Genomic DNA, 23533 nt, shown 5'->3' on the forward strand with positions numbered 1-23533 from the left:
TGCTTCCACTTGCTTTCCTATTTTATTGTCTCTATCCTTTTTCCCCAAATAAAAAAAAAATCTCGTCCAATTTACTGAGGTTGAAACTGCCTTATAGAGATAATTATGAGCTTTTGTCTGCAGCTTTGCAGACAGGAGTGGCCTATAAAAAAAACACCCCCACTGTAGCTACCAAAGAAGGATGTTCATGATGCCTCTGTTTATTTCATACATATACACTCTAGTGTGTTTACTTTGACTCTTATAGGTAGCCCTACTAGTTTTATCGGTGGGTCTTTGTGTGCTCCCTCTAAAAATAATTTCTGGACCTGCCACTGAGGGGCTGTGTAATTTCTGGTCCCTCCAAGGAGGGGCTGTGGAATGTCAGACCCCAATTTGGAAGGAGGGTGGGGGTAATGGGGGGGGGGGGGGATGGGGGAGAAAGAGTAAGCAGATATTACTGGGCTTCTACTGTGAGTGGAGGTAGTTTGCCTCTGATATCCAGAGCACATCCAACTATTGCTTTGCAAATTGGGTCAAGTACAAACCCCTCAGCATTTGACCCTCAGTCGTTGATATTGGTGAGAGGTCACAGGCTTCACAGGTAGGTAGTGTAGGGGTGCTAGAGCTCAGGACTCAATCACCTAAGAGCATAACAAACAAATGTCAAACCCAGCGTTGCTCTTTCAAAACAGCAAATACTTTAATGCACACTAAAATATAGGTACTAGACACTAACAAATACGCGAGTGGCTTTGAGTCCACTCACTTACAGTAGCTGGGATGGATGAAACAACGCAATGAACACCTAGGTAGAAGTTCACATCAACACCAAGAAATTCATACTGCAAGAGCATTGTTCCTCACCTACACTAGAGTGCTAACACACAAGAACTCTACAGAAGGAACAAAGATATTTTTGTCTTGCTGCGGTTATACTGCGATTTCACTGTACCTCTTATTCTGGTGTAAAGCACTCTACTGCACCAGTGGGTCTGGTCATGCTACAGAAAAATAAAAACATTTCAGATCGCACATTCTGGAATGGATGTTTGAAGAACAAATAATGAATAGCTTTGTAGTAATGAGGTGGAAGGGTCTGAATATTCAGGAGGCAGATTGACCCACAGATGGTGCATACTTGCTGCAATTTATGTTTAAAGACCATGCGGCTTAAAAAAAAGGAAAACACTAGTTACTCTTGATTGGAATTAGACGTTTAACTTTGATGCAGTTGGGACCAGGATTCGAGGTCTCAACTAGTGGACACTACAGTCCAGCCTTCTTAAAATACAAGATGTTTTATGTCAGAACTTTTGGCACTCATTCCTGAAGTCAGCTGGTTCACAGCCAACCTACTTCACTGAAGAATCCAAAAAACATTTGTCCCCTGAATGACTCTGCAGCTGCTCGTACTGAACTTTGTGGCACCTATCCAGCATAAGCCCTCAAATAAAGCGGAAACCATGTGCTGCTGCACACAATTGAGTGTGGTGAACACAGTCCACCTGGAATACCCCCTTCCTTAGTTTCACACATTTTTGGTTCTTCAGCATACGTTCCCAGATACCACAGACATGCATCTGGCCAATTCTCCCTTTCCTACATCGCACAAAATGGTCTTTACAGAAAGGTACAGCTCAACAACCCTCTTCACTTTATGAAATGCAGAGGATGTCTAATGTAAACATTATTGCACAAACGGTTTCCATTCTGTTTTTCATTTCACACATTTTCATGTTTGCAACTGTCTACTCTAATTTTGTGCAGTGGTACTGAGACTTTTGCAGAAGCAATAGACTACCAACCAATAAAAAACAAGCATTGGGAAACCAATAGGTCTGGAGTTGACGGTCAATCTTTTACCTTGGGTAATGCTTGTTTTGTTTAGCCAGGGGTTTTGCAAACTTTGTTGGGGGCAAGCTGTTGCGCCTAGTCAATCAAAATAAGGAAAAGTGGCTAAATAATATTTGATCTAAAAAAGTACACATTACACTGAGGGTGACTAATGTGTAGAGATGATGTCTTGTGAAGGAGCAGAATGTGGTCACTCAGTGAAGTTAATCAATGGTTGGGGTGGGATGCCCCAAGTGTACGCATTAGTGGGTAGAAGAGAAATGTGAATGGCACAATAGACCTATGATGAACCTGCTGCTGAAAGCCCCCTACACTGGAGTATATTGTACATATAACTTTAGTAAAATCTAAAGGTCTTAAATAGCACCGGAACAAAAATAATTGTGCCATTGCATTTCCAGATAATTCGTATATCGAAAGTGTAGAGGATGAGGAACACAAAGAAAAACCCACCTGACATCCAAGAGCAGCTCTTAAGAAGGTCAGTACAGTTGGGGAGACTGGTGCAGCTCCAGTTATCATAAACCTCACTTTACCTCCAAGACTGGCCTAAATGAAAAGAAGAAAAAAAAAAGATGCTGTACCAGAAGATCTCAGTTTCAGATCAGTCTGTAACATTAGACTACTATTTCTCACGCTGAAAATATGAACTGTAAACCAATTATACACCAACGATTATGAGTTACTGATGGATATGGTGGGATATCGTCAAAAATACTGTTATGTTAATATATATTTTTAAAGTGCTCGATTACCCTAGGGTGTCTTAGCGCTGAATTTGATGCAGAGGAGACGTGCGAGGGGGGCATCAGATAAAAACCTGGCTTTTTAAAACATGCTAGTTTAAGAACTTCCTGAAGGTAATTAGATTAAGTGTGCTCATGATATCAAGTGGTAGGACATTTCAGGTTACTGTCGGTCCCGAAAAGAAGCTCCTGCCTCGACAGGTGGAGCGCTTGAATTTGGGAACAGCGATTAATTTGGCCATGGCAGACCGTAAAGTTCGACTTGGAGTGTACCAATTTTGTCCCAAACTGTTGAAAAAAGTCGGAGCCTAAGCCATGTAATGGATGCAAAGTGCCCTGAACATGATGCGCTGTCTGATAGGGAGTCAGTGGAGGTAGGTGTTTGATGGCAGTGGCTACTGAATGAGGTCTTGGAATTTTTAGAAGTCCTGCCGAAGTATTTTGCAGTATTTTCAATCTGTTAAGGATGTATTGGTGAGTAAATACAGTGCAATAATCCAATTTAGTCATTATCAGAGGTGCTATGAGGGTTTTCTGAAGGTGAACTGAAATAAACAGAAGAATCTTCTAGCATTTTCAAACTGAAAAAAGTGGGAGGAGGAAAGGGCAATGACATGGTTAATTTATCAATCAAAATTCATTTTCCGAGTCTTGGTCAAAGGAGTAGGAAGAGGACCCATCTCTGCTAGCCAGCAGGACAGGGCCCAAAAGGAAGTTTGTTCCCCAAAAAACATCACTTCTGTTTTCCCTGCGTTCAGTTTAATACCGCATCTACTCATCCAAGTACTAACTGCTGCATGTAATCGCATAATCTGGAATGTATACCATGGTCATCCTTGTTCCATGAGATGACGATTTGGGTGTCACCTGGGTAAAAAGTCAAAGAAAAGCTGAAACCTTTGATTACAACAGCTAAGGGTGAGATTTATATATTAAAGTTGGGATGTGAAAGGACTCCTGAGGCACCCAGCATGAGAAAGAGAAAGGATGAGAGGCAAATTCATCCTAACATTTTTTTTTGTCCAATAGAAATGATTTTAGTAGATCCCAGGCCCGACCAATGACATTGATTTCTCTCAGACGTTCCATCAGCCCTGATCGAGCACCTGCCTGATCTCCCCTGTAGCCTTGAACAGAGCTATTTCCATGCTAAGTCCGCTGCGGAAGCCACATTGAGTGGCGTCTAGGGGATCATTACGTTGGAGGTCTTCCATCAAGGGGTTTATTCATTATTTTTTCTATGGTCTTTGATGGCAGGGAAGAGAGGAAATGGGGCGGAAAATGCTGGGGTCTTTGGGATCATGCGGTGCTTTAAAAAAAAAATTATAATGGGAATATGGAAGCTTTATTCCAGATACAAGTAAACCTACCAGTCGAGATCATGAGCTGGAAAATAGATGTGAACTGAGGGGCAATAGTCCCTGCTTCAAGTTTGCCCACACTTGGTGGGCAGGGGTTGTGGGGGGAACCGGAAGAGGTGGATTTCAATCAATTATAACCTCTTCTAAAGTGGGAGGTGTGAATTCACTAAATATAGGCCTATTTTCACTTGCAGCAGTGGGGACAAAGATATTGTCAGATTAAGGAGGAGAATAAATCGTAGACTGCTTTCACTTTGAGAAGAAAAAAATTAAAGAAAAAATAAATAATCAGCCAAAACATCACAAAAGGATGGCCAACTGGGGCTTGTCTTGTTAGAGGAATCAATGGTTAACTTGGTCACTGTTTGATAAAGTTCTTTTGAGAAGTTGGAATGATCACCGGTCCAGGGACTACATGGAGCTTTGATATATTCATTCAGCCCTGAAGAGTCGGGACTACGGTTTTCCCCAACGAAACACATGTCGGCTGGCTGTGTTGTAGAAACCGTAAATTAAAGAAACCAGACACCAACAAAGAATATTGTTTAATTGTTTTCTAGCTACTTTTATATTACTAAATTTTGATTTGTATGTGTGCACGGGATTGCAGATATTTTGACATGTGGTAGGGTTTCTCCACACTTAGTAAGGAGTTTAGGGTCTCCCCTTCCCCCTTGCTGGCTGCGTTGTAGAAACCGTAAATTACAGAAACCAGACACCAAAGAATATTGTTCAATTGCTTTTCTAACTACTTTTGTGTTACTAAATTTAGATTTGTATGTGTGCACAGGATTGCAGATAAACCCCTAAAATCAGTTGCACGCTCCCCTGCAGCGATTAACTACTGGTAACTCAAACAGAATTAAAATATTGAGGAAGTTAAAAGCATAAAACAAGTAAAAGCAAAGGTAATCACCTTTCTGATATGGCGGAACAGTTAGGCTGGGAGCAAGGCAACTCCCAAAATACAAGGGCATCAAAGCACAGTCTCCCCCTGTGCTACAAAGCTGTTGACTAACAACATTTATGGAGACTTCTGCGCTCACAAAACATTGATATATAAGATATTGGCAGCAAGTGTAGAAAGGTTAGAACCTTAATGGGCTTAGGGAGAGGGGAATCATTTAAGAAAATGACAAAGTAACTTAGAGAGTAATGATGGGAGCCACTAGACATTTAAGCCTACATAAAAATGTTTTGGTAGAGAAACAAATTTAATTGTAAGCATACAGGCAAGTCTGTCGTATTTATATGCTACAGTACCACCTCATTTTCGGGTCTCCTATGGAATGGTCTAAAAAACCAAATTAACTACAAATTGTTAAACAAATATTAATATACCTGCACTTTTCTGAAGATAACTTTATCCCAGAGACTATTATTTCGTATTATGCCACTTCGAAGTTCAGCTTCCTTCCTTTTAGTAGCAAAATCCAACATCCATCGTTTCATGGGAGTGTTTGCCTGGCTAAATATCTGTATAATTGGGAAAAGATGCAGAAAATTGAAATGTTAATCACCAGGCATAATCGCATCTTTTAGTCCTTATTAATCCTCCACTCATAAAGGAACACGAAGAACACTGATTAGACTGAATATGCTAAAGCTACATCTACTGAGGCAAACGGGACATGTTGATCTGTCCCACTTGCCATGACCTTATTTCCAAGAGTGAAAACAAACAGGAAACATGCACCGTACGAAGATCCTTCTGCCAGGGGTGCTGTGAAATTTGTAAAAGCAATGGCCTTCTCCTTCATGTTCACTCAAGACAGCCATATATTTAACAGACTGCATGACTGACATGAGAAAATCCCACACAACCCAAAAGGCAATGCATTTCGTTTGTGCCAAACATCACTTCAAAATCTATCATTTAACTGAATTCCCATTTCCTTTCTTGCACATGCAACCTTTGCAATAAATGATAAAGCACACAAAGTCAAGCTGTAAGAAATCGCCTTGGAAGAGCAGAGATGGAAGGGCTATTAGATATTTTTGTGTTTTCTGTGTCAATAGTCAAGCGGGATTTATGTATTGTTGGCTATACATTCTACATGGCATGCGGACTTGTCAGGTTAGAAAGGTGTAGACTAAGCATTATCATTAACATGCCCTACCGGACATGCCAATTTCCATCTTCGTTGCATAGGATAAAAGATCCACCTGTATTAAGGGGCATAGGTATACATTTTAGGCATTGCAATTTCTTAATTGCGATTCTTTGCAAACCTCAATTCGGAAATGGCAAGTCCTAATGTATAAAACCCATTGCGATTCCTAATGAGATCACAATTGATGTACCACATCAATATTAATGAGGTAGGTCGCAACTTGCAATTCATTAGGCATCGCTGCCATCACTAGGATGGTGGCCTTCTGGGGTCAGTAGACCAGGTTTAAGATTGCAGTTTCATAAAGCAATTTTAAAAAATGTTTTTTACATGCACCCAGTTTTCCTTAAGGGAAAATCGATTGTTTAAAATGAAAAACATTAACTCAGAAGTTTCATTTTTTAAGAGTAGGCAGTGGTTTGTAGGAAAATGCATGCTCTTAAAAAACTCCAAAAAAAACCAACAAAAAATGCGGGCTGAGAGGGGTGATCTGGGTGGGTGTCCTATGGGGATCCTATCCCTTTTGTGATTACCACCACCGTTAAGGTGTCTGTAAAAAAGGAATATTGTGCAACAGTAATTCGGTCACAAAACATTCATACATACCACTGTAATTTGGTATTTGGAGAGGGATGCCCTAAACATGCCCCATCCAAATACCAAATCGCTCAACAAAATTTGCGATTGGGTAACATATTACCAAATGGCATTTATGGTCAGAAACTGACAGATTCTGCAAATTGAGCATTTACTGACCACAAAAATGCTTTTGTACATATGCACCATAGATCAGTAGGCCTTGCCCTGCTCCCCCCACTGCCCAACTCCATTAGACTGCTGCATCACTCATACCCCCAAAACCGCCAGTCCAGCTGCCAGTTGACCACCAATCACAGCTATTGCCCTTCTGTTGGTTTTGCTCTACTATTCCAGGCACGGTTATTGCCTGGGTTAATCTGTACACTGTTAACAATAACTTATCTTTAGTGTTTTCACTTGGGTACTTGTATTATTTTTTGTACTGCACCATTTCCTGCATTTTTCCTGCTGTTTCCCAGCTCACTGCCCTTACTCCCGACCAGCCACTCCTACCTCCCAGGACTACTTACAAAGGAAGCTGGGCGTCTGCGCCAATGACTCACATGAGGCGCACCACAAGAAAACCCATTTGTGCCCGTCCACGCCTGGATCATGGCAGAAACCCTGGCCCTCCGTACTCACAGGCACTCTACCGCAGATGTCCGTGCCCTGTACCCCGCCCAAAACAACTGCCGTCTCACACCACCGTGCTCCACACCTGGACCTTTCACCTGCAGCCACTGCCGGTTCACCTCCAACCCAGCGGCAACCACCATTACAGCAACCAGCGCCACGCCTGTCCGGTGGCCGAGACATCCACTAAATGACTCCGCTGCCTCATGTTCAACACCAGATCGCTATGAAAACATGCCACCAAAGTCTGGGACACCATCCCCACCCTCACCTCCGACGGGACCTTCATCAGACGGGACTTGCATCCACCTCAGCCATCGCCACCCATCAGCTACAAGATTAAACATCGAACCACACCAACAGAAATAGGGGCAGCATTGTACATAAATCACCTGTACTAGCACCAGGCACATATGCCTCTACAATATTTAAGTCCATTCTTAATATTGTAAGTGCCAGAGAAGCCATAGAGTTTAAATGGGTGGCAACTCAGCAACTAGAGTTCCCCGGCACCATGATGGCTTCACTGAACCTATTATTATTATTATTATTATATTTATTTTTATAGAGCGCAACAGCTACCCTAAGGTTTCCCGGCGCTAAGACAGAAACTAAAACAAAGTAACAATGGAGAGGGAAGATAGTGAGCAAATGGAATCTGTTTATTGGTTAAACAACCATGTCTTCAGGTTTTTACGGAATTGCAGATGGCATTCATTTTTACGGAGTTGAAGTGGGAGCGAGTTCCATAATGAGGGGGCCAAGTAGGAAAAAGAGCGACCTCCCTGTCTAACTCGTTTAATCCTAGGTACCTGGAACTTATGTTGGGTCGAGGAACGTAGGATTCTGGGGGGGACGTATTTCTTAACCAAGGAGCTCAGATAGGCAGGAGCCTTATCAGCTTTGATTCTATGCATGAAACACAGAGCTTTAAATTTTGCTCGTTGTTCGATCCGGTGCCAATGGAGGTTCCGGAGATCAGATGATGTAGGGGATCTTTTTGGTAACATGCATATCAGTCTCACAGCTTCATTCTGCACTGTTTGTAGTTTTTTAATAACATCCTTGCGAGCTCCCAGGTATAGGATATTACCGTAGTCCAATCTGGATGTGATTAGAGCTTGGACCACGGTTTTTAAAGTGTCCTGGGGGAGCATCCACCTGATTTTTCTAAGCCACTTGAGTATGTTAAAACACGTGGCTGCCACTCTAACCGTCTGTTGTTTCATGGACAGGTCTTCATCAAAAATTATGCCCAGATTGCGAGCGGTACTAGAGGGGGTGGGTGTGGGCCCCATCTGGGAGGGCCAATGTTGTGGGCCCCACAAGGAGGCTTGTTTACCAAACAGAAGTAGTTCCGTCTTTCCTCCATTGAGTTTTAACTTATTCTCATGCATCCAGCTGGCAATATTGGTAAGGCCCAAATGGAGGGAGGATGGGTTTGAGTGTGCATTTGCTGAGAGAGAGTACACAATCTGGGTATCGTCTGCATATGAGTAGATTGTCAACCCAGATTGTTCTGCGAGGAAGGCAAGGGGACTAATGTATAAATTAAATAACAAAGGGCTCAGTATTGATCCCTGAGGGACCCCATAAGGTTGATTGTAGGGTTTAGATGAGGATGTGGTAGAAAAGACTTGAAAGGTTCTGTCGGAGAGAAAGCTTTCAAGCCACGCCAGTGCCGGTCCTGTGATGCCATAGGTTTGCAGGATGTTAAGGAGGATGGTGTGGGAGACCGTGTCAAATGCGGCACTTAAATCGAGTAATATAAGTGCCACGGTCTCCCCATCATCAACTTGCCGGCGTATGGTTTCGGAAACCCCAAGAAGGGTGGATTCCGTTGAGAATCCTGTCCTAAAACCAGATTGGGATGTGTGAAGGAGAAGGTTAGATTCTGTAAAGTGTGCAAGTTGGGAGACAATATGTTTCTCCAAAATTTTGGAGAATAAGGGTAATAATGAAATTGGACGGAAACTGGATGGATCCTGTGGATCTGCAGTGGATTTCTTTAAAAAGGGTGAGACCATGGCATGTTTCCACGGTTTGGGAACAACAGCCTCTTAAAGAGGTATTTAGCAGCTCTAGAATGAGCGTTAATGACGAAGTGTCCAGTAAAGGGAGGATTTGGGGAGGGAAGGGGTCGAGGGGAGAGCCCGACTTAATGGATGTTATAATTTTTTGTAATGAGGGCAGGTTGAGGGGGACCCAGTTGGTTAGAAGCTGGGGGTGGGCATCTAGGACGGGAGTTGTAGTGACTTTTTCAGATTTGGACAGGCATACCGAGGAATTCGAAGCTGATGGAAAGGTAGTTAGGTCTTCGAATTCCTCATATATTTTGTCAATTTTATTTCTAAAGAATTCCGCCAAAGCATCACACTGTGCAGAGTCCAGGGAAGGTGCTTTTGGTTGACAGGATGAACCAGAAAGTTCCTGGACTATTTTGAAAAGTGCTTTTGGGCGATTATGAGCATTTTCAATAGTTGTTTTGGCGAATTCAGCTCTAGCTGATGCACAGTTAGCATGATAGCGCAGAAGGGCTGCTTTATATATTGCTTTTTGTACGGAATCATAATGGGCACGCCATCTACGCTCTAAATTTTTACAGGCCGTTTTTTCAAGTCTGAGGGCGTCTGTAAACCAAGGAGCGGGAGGGTGAAGAGGAGTTTGTTTTTTACTTTTCAGTGGAAGGCATGTATTAATGGCGGAACTAAGCCACTTTTGAATAACTGTAGCTTCACCTATATTTGTTATATTAGTGAGGGGCCTAGTGTCCCCAAGACAGGTGTTGAGCTTGGTGGAATCCAACTTTTTCCAATTTCTTAAAATTCTGGGCCCAGATGGAGGTCTACAAGAAGTGGTCAGTTGCGGCATTGCTATCGCAAATTCCACTAAATGGTGGTCAGACCATGGAATAGGTTTCGATGGTTTGCAGGAGATGTTATCTTGGTTAAAAAAGATTGGATCAAGGAAGTTACCTGCCTTGTGGGTTGGACCCTCGTTGTGAAGGGTGAGATTTAAGGCCAGTAGATCTGCTATAAAGTTGGTGCTGGTGTGACTAGAGATGTCATTTAGATGAATATTTAGGTCACCAACTATCAAGAAGTTCGATGCTTCTAGTAAAAATGGTGCAATGAGCTCGGGAAAAGAGGCTGCCCACATGCTGGCAGTGCCAGGGGCTCGATATATTAAAGCACCAGATAGTGTAAAGTTTGGAGATAACTTAAGCTTAAAGGATCCAGCTTCACAGTTAGGAATGTCAAGATCTATCCATTGACATGTGTAGCAGTTTTGAAAAATAATGGCGATACCACCCCCTTCTTTATGTATTCTGTTTTTGCTGATATAGCTGTAGTTAGTAGGTAATGCAGCTGCTATGTCTGGACCTGAGCTATTGGTCAGCCAGGTTTCAGTAAGGAAAAGTGCTGTTGGTTGTGAATCTGTAAGTAGATCATAAACATCACTTTTATGTTTAGGCAATGATCTACAATTTAGACTGATAAAAGAGTGGTTGACTAGGGGTTGAGTGGGGGTAGGTATATGCCGTACTGGAGGAAAGTCGGCCGTTTCCAGGTCGATTTCAGACGGTATGGAAAGGAGATGAAGGTTACAGTCAGAACATACACAAGGAGTATGTGCACAATTTATAAGTTTACCTTTGGAGCATGTGGGAGGGATAAATGCCAAAAGGGCCTCTCTCGAGTACGTAATATGAGAGTGACCGATAGGGCCAGAGGTCTTGGCCACTGGCCACGTCTGTTCGCGGACGGGCGCAGACGGGCAGGACTTTGGCTTGACTTCGGCGCGACAGCGGCGCGCCCGCTGCGCGCGACCGCTGCGCGGCCGAGGACACATGATTTATATAGGTTGGGGCGGAGTCAGCTGCAGGTCGCTGATTGGTTGTGCCCTGGAAGTTGCAATCACTTCCTCTGTGGTGGGCGTGGCGCCGTCCCTCCACTCAAACCAAACTTTTGGCGGTGGACCGGGGATCAGGTGCGCTTTACATGTAAATGGGTGAGTGCAATTACAAGTTTAAAAAACACAATATAAACACTTTAAAATCGTGTGCAATACTTAATTTTTCCCAGCGCTCGGAAATCGTGCTCTCCTGTGTCTCACAAAGTTTCAAATCAACAGAGTGAAAGGCAGGCGCGGCTTAAGAGCCTGTGGGGAGTCAGCTGCAGGTCGCTGATTGGTTGTGCCCTGGAAGTTGCAATCACTTCCTCTGTGGTGGGCGTGGCGCAGTCCCTCCACTCAAACCAAACTTTTGGCGGTGGACCGGGGATCAGGTGCGCTTTACATGTAAATGGGTGAGTGCAATTACAAGTTTAAAAAACACAATATAAACACTTTAAAATCGTGTGCAATACTTAATTTTTCCCAGTGCTCGAAAATCGTGCTCTCCTGTGTCTCACAAAGTTTCAAATCAACAGAGTGAAAGGCAGGCGCGGCTTAAGAGCCTGTGGGGAGTCAGCTGCAGGTCGCTGATTGGTTGTGCCCTGGAAGTTGCAATCACTTCCTCTGTGGTGGGCGTGGCGCCGTCCCTCCACTCAAACCAAACTTTTGGCGGTGGACCGGGGATCAGGTGCGCTTTACATGTAAATGGGTGAGTGCAATTACAAGTTTAAAAACACAATATAAACACTTTAAAATCGTGTGCAATACTTAATTTTTCCCAGCGCTCGAAAATCGTGCTCTCCTGTGTCTCACAAAGTTTCAAATCAACAGAGTGAAAGGCAGGCGCGGCTTAAGAGCCTGTGGGGAGTCAGCTGCAGGTCGCTGATTGGTTGTGCCCTGGAAGTTGCAATCACTTCCTCTGTGGTGGGCGTGGCGCCGTCCCTCCACTCAAACCAAACTTTTGGCGGTGGACCGGGGATCAGGTGCGCTTTACATGTAAATGGGTGAGTGCAATTACAAGTTTAAAAAACACAATATAAACACTTTAAAATCGTGTGCAATACTTAATTTTTCCCAGCGCTCGAAAATCGTGCTCTCCTGTGTCTCACAAAGTTTCAAATCCAACCTAGGAGTGTTTGGTACCAAACAACTGTTCAATAAACCCACACTGATGCCAGTGTGAGATTTATTAAAACATGTACCCACAGGGCACCACAGAGGTGTCCCCTGAAAAACCCATCAACCCTTGTGTGGTCTGACTGGCTTCAGGCAGCCTGCCACCATCAGATATGTTTCAGGACCCCTGGGTCGAGAGCCCTTGCTATTGGAGGTCAGAAACAAAGCCAATCCTGGGCAGAGGTGTCACACCTTCTCTCCCAGGCAGGCACAGTGCTAGAGATGGAAGCTTCAAAAGCCTTGCCGCCTTTGTAATGTGACCCCAGCCTCTGCTGTTAGCAGCAGATGGCAGCCCCTGGTTCAAACCACCACTTTTGGCAGGAGAACCGCTGGAAAAACGAGGTGAGTACAGGAGGGGCGTCTCCCTTCGCCAACTCAACCCTTCAGGTGATAAGAGGCGAAGTGAAGAACATTTTGCAGCCCTCACACAGGAGGGTAGCACAATAAAAGGTGTAGACACCCCAGTTAAGGAACTCATTGGTCACTACCTTATAACAGCCTTAAATCTAGTATTTAGGTGGCACCCCAAGAACCTGAAATCAGATAACCGACTACCTACGAAGCCTGGACACTGAAGAGCCACAACATTAGGAAAGAAGATGGACCAGGATCCCTAAACCCTGGGAGGACTGCCTGACTTTTATAAAGATCAAGAAATGCATGTGGACGGCAGACCTGTCTAAGAAGAAACCAACTTTAAAAATGAAGAGCTCTGCCCTGAGGAACCGTGAAACCGACTCCGGACCCACCTCTGCACCAGACGCCCACTGCCCAAGTCCAAGTGGCCCACCAGTCCTGCGAAGGTTCCCCAGTGATTAAGCGTGGCCAAGCCGGCGGCTAAGATGGCCGCTTGGTAGTGAAGTTCCGGAGGGCGATCCAGCTCATCTGCATTTCTCCCACAACTGCGTAACGATAATAGCCCAAAAACTACGGTGCCGACTGGAGAATGCACACCAAGCCGGCGGAGCCGATCGTGTGCCCTCTCGAGGCCTGAGCTGCAAAATACGGCCCAGAGAAAGAAGCACGGGAGGAGCCTGTTGCGGTGCGGCGCCATTTCAAAGCCGGTGCGCTGGGGATGCCATGACGCTTCACGGACACAGTGGGAGGGCGGAGGCCCTGAAGCGGTGAGTCACAGAGGTCGGCGTTGTGGCAGCAATTCGGACCCCCCTCCCCCCCGATCCTCATTCCCTCCCAGTCGGGGGGTGGTGGAAGGGAGGTGGGGGTGGGGTCCACGCGAGCACCACAGCCCACCTGGGGCCTTGGTCCAGCAACTGCTCGGGGTCGGTGTGGATTAAGGCCTTCCCAGCACTATGACCAGGCACACCCTCCTCCATGGACTGCAGAGTTGCACCAGACCTCGAACACATTAAATTAGACCGCCAGTGCGCTGCCGAGCGAAGCGACCTGTGTGCCCGTGCTGGCCCGGCACCCTGCCATAGTGGTGCCCATTGGGGAAAAGGAAAAAACGCTTTGTGGACCCACATAGCCAATATTGTTGTTAGTAAACTGCAGAACCTTCCACGTCTGGCCCCCGCGACAAATCATCAGGCTGGCCTCATGGATGGCAGGAGACCGGTCTAATGCACCATCTTAATCTGACAGCGCACTGATCGTTATCTGTGCATTGCATGTGCAGGCTCATCGAGGCCCTGATGCCACAGATGCAGGAACACCTTGCGCAGTTGGAGTGCCATTGCCCAACACTGCTAATAGCCCACTACAGCTGGCCTGATTATTAAGGACACCACCTTACACCCAGATCCTTGCGCCACACCTATCCCTAGAGCCCCCCGCTTGCAGCATGGGCCGCAAAGATCCCAAACAGAAAACCCTCTCCTTCGAGAAAATTACAGTCAAAGTACAACTGGAAAACTCAGAAATGGCAGCTAACACGCATGTCATGGAACACTCCACGAACGCGGAGGTAGCCTCCGCTTCCATGTTACAAGAAATGAGGGCAGGATTCAAGGCCCTAGACTTCAATTTTGACTCACTAGGCAAGAACATTGCCGGACTAGGGGCTAAATCCAGGTTCACGATAGATTGCTGGAAGTTGCGGATGCTCGTATCTCCGACATTGAGGATGGGACTGCGCAGTCCCTCAAGAGGCTAGAGTGATTGAGACGCATCCTCAATGAAGTCTCCATTAAAACCGAAGATTTGGAGGCTCGTAGTCACTGCAACAATGTCCTTATCCTGGGAGTTCTGGAGACGACAGCCACCGGACGCATGGACCTTTTTGTGGAAAATCTACTCACCAACCTATTTGGCAAAGAGTCCTTTACTGCTGCTTTCGTAGTGGAGAGGACCCTATAGGTCTTTGGGTCCCCGTCCTAATCCTGGACTTCCCCCAGGCCCATAATAGCACGCCTCATGAACTTCCGGGACCGTGATTAAATGCTGAGGCTGGCCAGAGAGCGTGGAGAATTGAATTGGAAGAGGTCGAAATTTTCCTTCTATCAGGACTTCACATCACTGGTTCAGGAGGCCAGATGTAAATTCAAAGGGGTGAAGGTCACTCTTCGAAACCTAGGCCTCAAATATGGCATGCTTTACCCTGCAAGGTTGCAAGTTCAATCACTCAATTGTGTATAATTGGGAAAATGTTATTCATCTTGCATCATCACATCATTTGGCCCCTCCATGGTGTATCCGTTGAGTTTGTTCTTTACACTTGGGTACTATTCTTGGGTCACATCAGTCAAGTTTTGAGTCAATTGGTACTTCATGTTAGATTGCTTACAAAGGTTTGGGTTGAAAGGAGGCTGTTCGGAGGGGGGGAGGGGTGGTGTTAATTGGATTGTACGATTCGTTGGTTACTGTTTGCACCAATCGTTCACTATCGCTAGTAATGTCGACACTTATCGCTGTTCTGTCAAATTATATAGGACACACTTCTCCGATGACACAGCTGGGTAACGTGGTGGGCCCTCGACCTTATCCCTAGTTTCATGGAACGTCAGGGGACTGCATGATAATCGCAAACGAAGGTAGGTGATTCATTACTTGCTTCGACAAGGTAGATATAGCCTATTTGCAGGAAACACATCTAGCCCCACAGACGCTGCACAATTCAATGCTAGCTGGGGGCGCATAGGTTCTTCGCCAACTACAGCAGATATGCTGGGGGCACCGCCATTTTAATACACAAAAGTGTTCCCTTCAGTCTCAGTGACATTGTTCGCGACACAGAGGGCAGATACATTATGGTCACTGGCTCCCTAAGTGGCCATAGGGTTTTACTGGTTAGCGTTTTTTCCCTGAACACTGACTCCCCTGAGTTTTTCCACACACTGAGTGCCCAGCGGGTGAAGATAGAGTAGCGCATGCTATTGATGGGAGGGGACTTAACTTACTACTTGACCCCAGGCTTGACAGCACCTCATGGGCCCCAGACACCAAACCACGAGTGCGGCGAGCGCTAATGGACCTCTGCGAACAACGCTCACTCCTAGATGTATGGCGGAAATTAAACCACACACTAACCGACTATACTCACTATTTGGGCCAACAAAACAGCTGGCCCGGGATAGATTGGCAGCTCTCCGCTTAATTTACAGACTGGTTCAACACACTTACGACGCTCCCCAGGACATACTCAGACCATTCCCCGTTGGTGGGAACTTGAAACTTCCACGTCACGAGGGATATGAACGACAATGGCGCTTCCCTAGCCACGCCCTACATGGCAAACTTTTTAAGGCTGAAATACGAGAAGCTATCAAAGTCTATTTCGAGATCAACACCGGTTCCGTGGAATCCTGGGTGGTACTGTGGGAGGGATTAAAGGCAGTTATTAGGGGTGTTTGTATTGCTAAGCATGCTGGGGTACTCCGGGATCTCCGCAACACGATGGCACGCATTGAACACAACATCAAATCAATTAACTCCAACCCTGAGCGTACCTTAGACCCTTCATGGCAGGCAGAGCGATTGGCTCTTCTGACTGAATACAGGGACACTGCTGACCAGGAGTTATTGTACCTGGGGAAATACCACTCAGCCAGGCGCTATGGGGAAGGAGAGAGACCGGGGAGGGTGCTGGCACAAATGTTGAGGCGGCCGTACAACAAATCGCACATCACAGAAATCTGCTCCACTACTAGACACACACTCACCACTACATCTGAAATTAGTGAAGAGTTCCTAGACTATTATACTACACTATACACCTCCAGGGCAGGATCGGACAGCACAGCTCAGGACGAATACCTCTCCGAGATCGCACTGGTCTACCTAGAGAAGTATATGCAAGATTTCTTGGCAAAGCCCATCTCTGTGACTGACATCATTCATCACTCTTGCCAATGACACCATCCGTGTCTCCACAGCCCCTGGGCTGGATGGCTTTACGGGTGATTTTTACAAAGAATACAAGGAATTTCTCGCCCCGCAGCTGACTGAGGTGGAAAAGCAGGTACTACACCCCCCCCCCCACCAACACTACGTGAGGCCATCTTCTTTCTCCCCAAACCCAGCAAAGACCCTACACTTTGTGGGTCCTATCGGCCACTATCCCTTTTCAATTTGGATTATAAAATATTAGCCAAAGTCATCGCAAATCAGCTATCAACTAATGGAGTATATAATTTCCCCAGTGCAGTCCAGCTTTGCGCCCCACTGGTCCACCTCCTTGAACCTTAGGACACGGTTTGCAGTCCTTCACAAAATTAATCTGGAACCCCCCGCGGCCGCGATCTTAGTAGATGCGGAGAAAGCCTTAGATTTCTTGGAGTGGCCATTTATTCTTGCAGTGATGAGACGAATGGTTATGCCAATGGGTTCCATTGCTACCACTGCCTTACTTTACAGCAGCCCCACGGCAAGACTTAGTCTAAATGGCATGCTCTCCAGACCTTTTAAGCTTTTTTCGTGGGACTAGACAGGGCTGCCCCTTGTCCCTTCTCTCGTTTATATTGGCAATGGACCCCCTGATCCGGCACTTCCAAGAACGCCATCTGCAACGAGGGTTACAGTGTTACACAGGCCCTCTCCTGGTCTCCTCCATGCGGACGACCAGTTGTCCAGGAACCTCAAACTAATTTAGTGCCCCTCAGAGAAATTCTCCGGTTTGGCAGATTCTCCGGCCTGGGCATAAACTGGCATAAGTCAATAATTTTTCCTTTAAGCACGAGCACTAAACCTTGTGATTGCGAGTATCCACTTGAATGGTGCTCCGATTCGGTGAAATATCTCTGGATTCATATCCACCTAGAGACCACACAAATTTGCTTAAACTACAGGCAGGCAGTTCATACGCTAGAGACACAGGTGGAAAGATGGCTGAGATTACCATTATCACTAGCGGGTCGGGTAGCAATTCTAAAGATGGTGGTACTTCCCAAATTCCTATACCTCTTCAACAACATCCCATACCCCTCACCAACAGTTTTATCGGACATTGCAATCCCACCTCACGCAACTGGTTTGGGGGGGGAAGAAACCACGCGTCCGATGGTCAGAACTCACACTCCCATATGTAAGGCGCGGGTATAACGTGCCGGACTAGCAATTAAACTACTTGGTAGCCCAATGTCGCTTTGCGCACGCATGGTTTCACCCAGACGCAAGAATACAGTTTCTACGGCCTGAAGTGGACCTAGTTCTCCCTGAGCAGCTGTCCAGGGTTCTACCTAAGGGCTTTCCCAGAGACCCACATGACATACAAACGGTGTCCACTACCAGCTGGGCATTGGACAAACTGAGACTGCTTACCGGCGCTGCGACCCTATATCCATCCGCCCTCCCTCTGCCAAAACGCTAGGTGGTTCCCAATTTCTGGGGAACGCTTGGTACAGCGCACACTGTCAACCTTAGATGTAGCCAGATTTATATCCTGAGGGCATGTATTTTCACTAGAAGATGATACACGATACACTGACAGCAGTTTCATGGTTAGATTTGTCATGACCCGGATGCGATAGGCCCTGCGGTCGACACACCCCACGTTCCCGATCAAACCAGAATAGTTTCCCCCACTCACACTAATAGAGAACCCTGACGGAGCGCGTCTCATTTCTAAAATGTATAAAGCTAGTGCTAATATTAGACAGACATGTGACGCCAAGCTCAGACAGGATTGGGAGGCAGACTTAGGAGGTCCGATAACAGACGAACAATGGGCCAAGAGCTCTGCTGCCACTAAAGCAATCTCTTAAAAAGTAGGCACAAACTGCTTCACTTTAAACTTCATTGTCTGGCCTATTTTACACCCGCCAAAGCACACAGGATAGACACATCTAGGCCACATGCATGTCTAAAATGCGCCGCACCTCATGAAGACTTCGCACACCAGGCACAGACTTCCCCTCGACTGAAGACTTATTGGGAAAACATCCATTCTACACTTGGGAAGATGGTCGGCTTGCCTCTCATTCCTACTCCAGAGGTGGCCCTGAGGGATACACAGTGAACTTACCAAAGGGGATCAGACGCCTCACGTCACTGGGACTTCTGCTTGCAAAAAGGGAGGTTGCTATACACTGGGACAGGAAAACAGTACCTAAAGTACAGGACTGGCTATGCAGTTTGGCGTATTGCAATGTAAACGCTGAGACCTATGCCAGTATCATGCCCTGCACATTCCGCCCCAAAGACATATGGGGCCCATTCTGTGCATATGTGGAAGCGGCTAAGCAGGCTTCGAACTCTCAATCAGACAACGGTATTGTCCCGGAAGGAGTGGGGTGATTGGAACTCATATCATCAACATATACAATGTGTGATACAACCCGCGATGCCATGCTGTTATGAATACTTGATTAATGTGGATAAGGGGTAAGTGTCCTGCGCAGCTGGGACATGAAGTGGGTTGGGTTTGTGGTAAGGCCTCTCGAGAAATGTACCTACAGCTACGTAGTTTCAATGAACTAGCCGTGCCAACTACAATTGTGATCGAGTTATAATGCACATGTAGAACTTGCGAAGACGATTTTTTATCGTCTAGTGAACGAGGTTGCTTATATGCAACTTTTGTATATGTTTTCAAAATGAAAAATAAAGTGTAACAAAAAAAAAGTTCCCCAGCGATTCTGAGCCAGAGTCCACAGTGTGTGGACCCTTGCCAGACTATCTCGATGCCTGCAGGCTCAATCCGAAGACTTCTCACAGTGACCTGCATGGTATGTTCACGACACAAAAGGTCACCTCTGCACCCGAAGCCCCTGGGGAGCTGAACAATGGTGTCCCTATATCCCCCAGCATCAGAACTTACCTGGGCAGCTGTGGGTTTTCTTCATTTTGCCACCTGGACCGAGCCTGCAGCCTTTCTCCAAAACCGATCTCTCCCATTGTTCTGCATTGGGCAACAGACACATTTTTGGCATTCTGAACCCAGCTTCCCCAGTGTTGCTGAGGATATAAGTCGGTTGCGGCCTTGTACCCCCGGTGTTTACTTAACGCCCGGAGATTGACCACACCCGACACCACTTTACATACCTGTGAGCAGCATAACTTCTATCACCCCTCAGTCTCCATTGGTTAAAATTGGGAGCTCGACCCAGAATTTGACCTCTGCACCCAGCCACCTCTATGCCACTGGTGGTGCACTTTTGGTACTAATTTGAAACTCGCCTAATGTTGACCAGAAACCCCGAATACTGGATTTGTAACTGGTGTACTTACTTTCAAAACTGCATCCTAGTTTTCCTACTATAGGTTAACAATGCTAAACTTCCACTTTAAGTAAAAAGTGTTTTTATTGAAAAACATACCTACTTTAACGTACATGCGGGTATTAAAGTAGTTTTGAAAGACTTTTTTTAAATAAAATTTGGGTGGATCTCCATTTTGAGTCATGTGTCACTTATTAGTCACTGCGTATATACCAAATGTGTTACACTGTGTCAGGCCCAAGGCTGCTCGATCACACTACCACAAATTCACAAATAGAGCACTTTGGGTTTACATTGAGCCCTGCACATTTCTGAGGGAATCTCTGGACTCTTTACATGATGGAACCAATTATTGGTATATCACAAAGAGCCAGCTTACTACACAGTGCTTTATAAGTACTGTATCATTGATTAGGAAAGTGTTCCATAGCGTTGCCCCTCAAAGGCAAACATTCTTCCATGTGCTCATTTCCTGACTACAGATGAATGTGATTGATTCAGATAGCCTGTGTCTTACGGAGATGCATATTCTAAACCAAAGCTGGCAATATTGGTGTCCATTGCACTGCAACACGAGAGACCAGGCAGGGCACCGTGAAGTAATCTCTGAATTCGACAAGTAGTGGCTGAACACCAGCACATACATACTAATTTCTTTAGTAAATTAACTGCGCCATACACCAAGTGGAACAAGAAGACTTTGGTGATGAGGGCTTCTTTATATGAGGGATCCAAATGTCAAAATATTCATAGCTAGTTTAAACTACCAGTTATAACTATTAATCACATAAGATGTGTCCCAGTGGAGAGCCTATCATCAAAGCATGCCCCTACATCGCTATTCAATGCGGAAGAAAATGTACAGGTCCTTCCCCGGAATGTCAGGCTAGACATAGGTGACCAGCATTGGTACTTCCAAGAACAAACTCTCTACCTAGGCCCCATTAAGCACTAGCTTGCTCCAACTCCAAATTCAGCACAGTTGTGAACTTTCAATCCCCAACTGAACCAATGTATGGAAATACAGACTGTACAATTTCACGACCCAAGCCAATGGAAGTATGTACTCACTGAAGAATGGAAGGGACTATCTGAAGCCCAGAGGTAACCCAGATAGAAGAGGTTGAAATTGGTTTTAAAAAAGGCCCCCCTCAAGCGCCCCATCTCTTATTTTCTGTGGCCTTTCAGAAAGGATGCCAGCCATGAATTGATGTCATTCTTGTGTCTAATTCTCCACCAATTCAGGAGGATCTCATTGTCTGTCTCAAGTAGGTCTGACCGGTCCAAAAGAATCAAGGCCACTATGTTCCCCAATCAGTAACCCACATAAGCTTTTCCCTTCTATCAACAAGCAGTTACTAGCTCAAACTATTGATTAATTGGCCTAGGTGAGCGGTTGGGTGATTTGCCAGAAAGTTGAGCTATTTGAAGGTGACAGGCAGTGCTCCTTTATGATACAGGAGGTGAAGGTGAGGAGGGGTTAGGGGGAGGGATATGGAGGTGTTTAGTGGGAGAAACGTTTTTAAAAAGAGACTGAGCCTTGTGGTAACCAAATGGGTGCACATTGAGCTCCAAAAATGATCCTCCACATGAGACGCTTTTAGTGTAGTTGAACACAGAAGTGGCAGCTGAGGCAACACAAGATAACACTGCTTGCATAAATAACTCCAAAGCTCTACACAGAGATAAACCAATCTGCCTCTCAAACTATCAAAAGCTGGACAAAAGAGACCGCTTCGAAGCTCAAACCCCCTTCTCCAGACCCCGCTAAAATTCAAGAAAGAAAAAAATCCTGAGCCCGCCCTTTCTGAAAATGCCGACAGAATCCGGAATGCGCTGCCTTAAGACTTGCATGAGAATCAATCCCTCCTACCACCCACTTCAAGACAAAATTGAAACTCCTCCTCCTCAACAAATATCTAATTCCACCCTCCATTATCCCCAGGGAAAACTCTGTGGCCCACTCTACCCCTGCCACTAAGTGGCCCACATTTAGCTATCTCACCCATATTATATGTTATAAGGGTTTTGTAAAGTGCGTCAATACCAAATGGCGTCTTGGTGATTGTGTGTAGAGGATTTTCTGTATACAAGGGTATGATAAGTCTAAACATCCTAAAGTCTGACCTATATTTTAAAGAGCCACATTTTTAAATACTTTCTGAATTTAAAAAGGTTGGGATCTCAGATGGTCAGGCAGTTCATTGGACCATTTAGAACCGGAATAGGAAAAAAGTTCGACCACCCCAATGTACTTTAGTTCTTCTTAGCACTTTTAATAATAGGGAGATAGTGAAGTTCTCTGATAGATTTGGATACTGAACAAAATATGGGGAGATTCAACAAAACTCTGAAAGCTGCATTTTGGACAATCTGAAGTTTTCAGGACTCTTGATTGGGCTCCTACCAGTTAGGCAGTACAATAGTCAATCTTCGAGATAACAAGTGCTGAGATAACTGATTTCCTAAGTTCAAGTAAGAGGTATGACAAACCAAGAGGACGTTACCCAATTAGAATGGTCGACAAAGGTAAATTTGTTGTCGAACAGAACACCCAAATTTCTCACCATCTGAACCAGAGTTGGAAGGGATCCTAGGGTTTGTGCCCGCCAGGCATTGTTCCAGAGGGTGTTTTTGCTGCCAAATAACACCTCTGTTTTGTCAGTTGTTTAAAAACAATCTGGGTAATCCATTGAGCAATATTGTTCATGCATGCACTGAACTGAAGGGCTACCCTTTCTGGTTCTGACGAAACTGCCCATCCACTTGACTGCACGTCTTTGTCCACTGTTATTTGGCTCTATGTACGTTCACTCATTCCCATATAAACCTGTGTAAATGTAACTAAGCGCTGCTAAAACATAATACAAACATACATATACACATACACACATACATAAACACACATACCACATACATACACATATATGCTGTATCCACCTAAAAAATGTATCAGTATTGATCCTAATGCCTTCATATATCTTGCCTATACACTGCATTGTGTCTGTATGCCTACCACAATATGTTCTGCTACTATGCATTGGTAAAACAATATTTACCTCTATAGGCTGGTTCTACCTCAAGAGTGTAGCCATCTATTCAACTGCACACAGCAGTCAATTGTCTTTCGCTCTATGTATGTCTACTTATTCCCCGTCGAACTCTGTGCAAATGTAACTATGCGCTGCTAAACTATATATATATATATATATATATATATATATATATATATATATAGTGTGTGTATGTGATATATATATATATATATATATATATATATACATATATATACACACATACATACTATACATATATATACACACACATTTCTACCACAAATGTTTCCGCTACTGATTACAATGTTCTCATATATTTAATCTACGCACTGTCACTATCTCTTTATGCCCAAGCACTGCTAATATAAGCTGTACAAAATAATATAAAAATATATATATAAAAAAAAATATATATATATATATATATATATATATATATATATATATATATATATATATATATATATATATAGTGTGTTTTCTACCTTGAAAAATGGTGCTAGCTACAAATAACGCCGCCATATG

General features: G+C 44.9%; 1 protein-coding gene across 9 annotated transcripts in view; it reads right to left on the reverse strand.

Annotated features, from left to right (window-relative positions):
• ACSL1 (acyl-CoA synthetase long chain family member 1) overlaps positions 1–23533 on the reverse strand; it is a 511045-nt gene that overhangs the window by 92216 nt on the left and 395296 nt on the right. For all 9 annotated transcript variants that reach the window (XM_078678020.1, XM_078678028.1, XM_078678025.1 and 6 more), the window contains exons 13-14: positions 5285–5419; positions 2290–2385 (exon numbers count right to left, since the gene is read on the reverse strand). In XM_078678020.1, coding sequence (XP_078534146.1) covers positions 2290–2385; positions 5285–5419 — 231 coding nt within the window. The remainder of the gene's footprint in view (positions 1–2289; positions 2386–5284; positions 5420–23533) is intronic.

Source organism: Lissotriton helveticus, chromosome 2_2 (assembly GCF_964261635.1).
Source record: "Lissotriton helveticus chromosome 2_2, aLisHel1.1, whole genome shotgun sequence".
Lineage (NCBI taxonomy): Eukaryota > Metazoa > Chordata > Amphibia > Caudata > Salamandridae > Lissotriton > Lissotriton helveticus.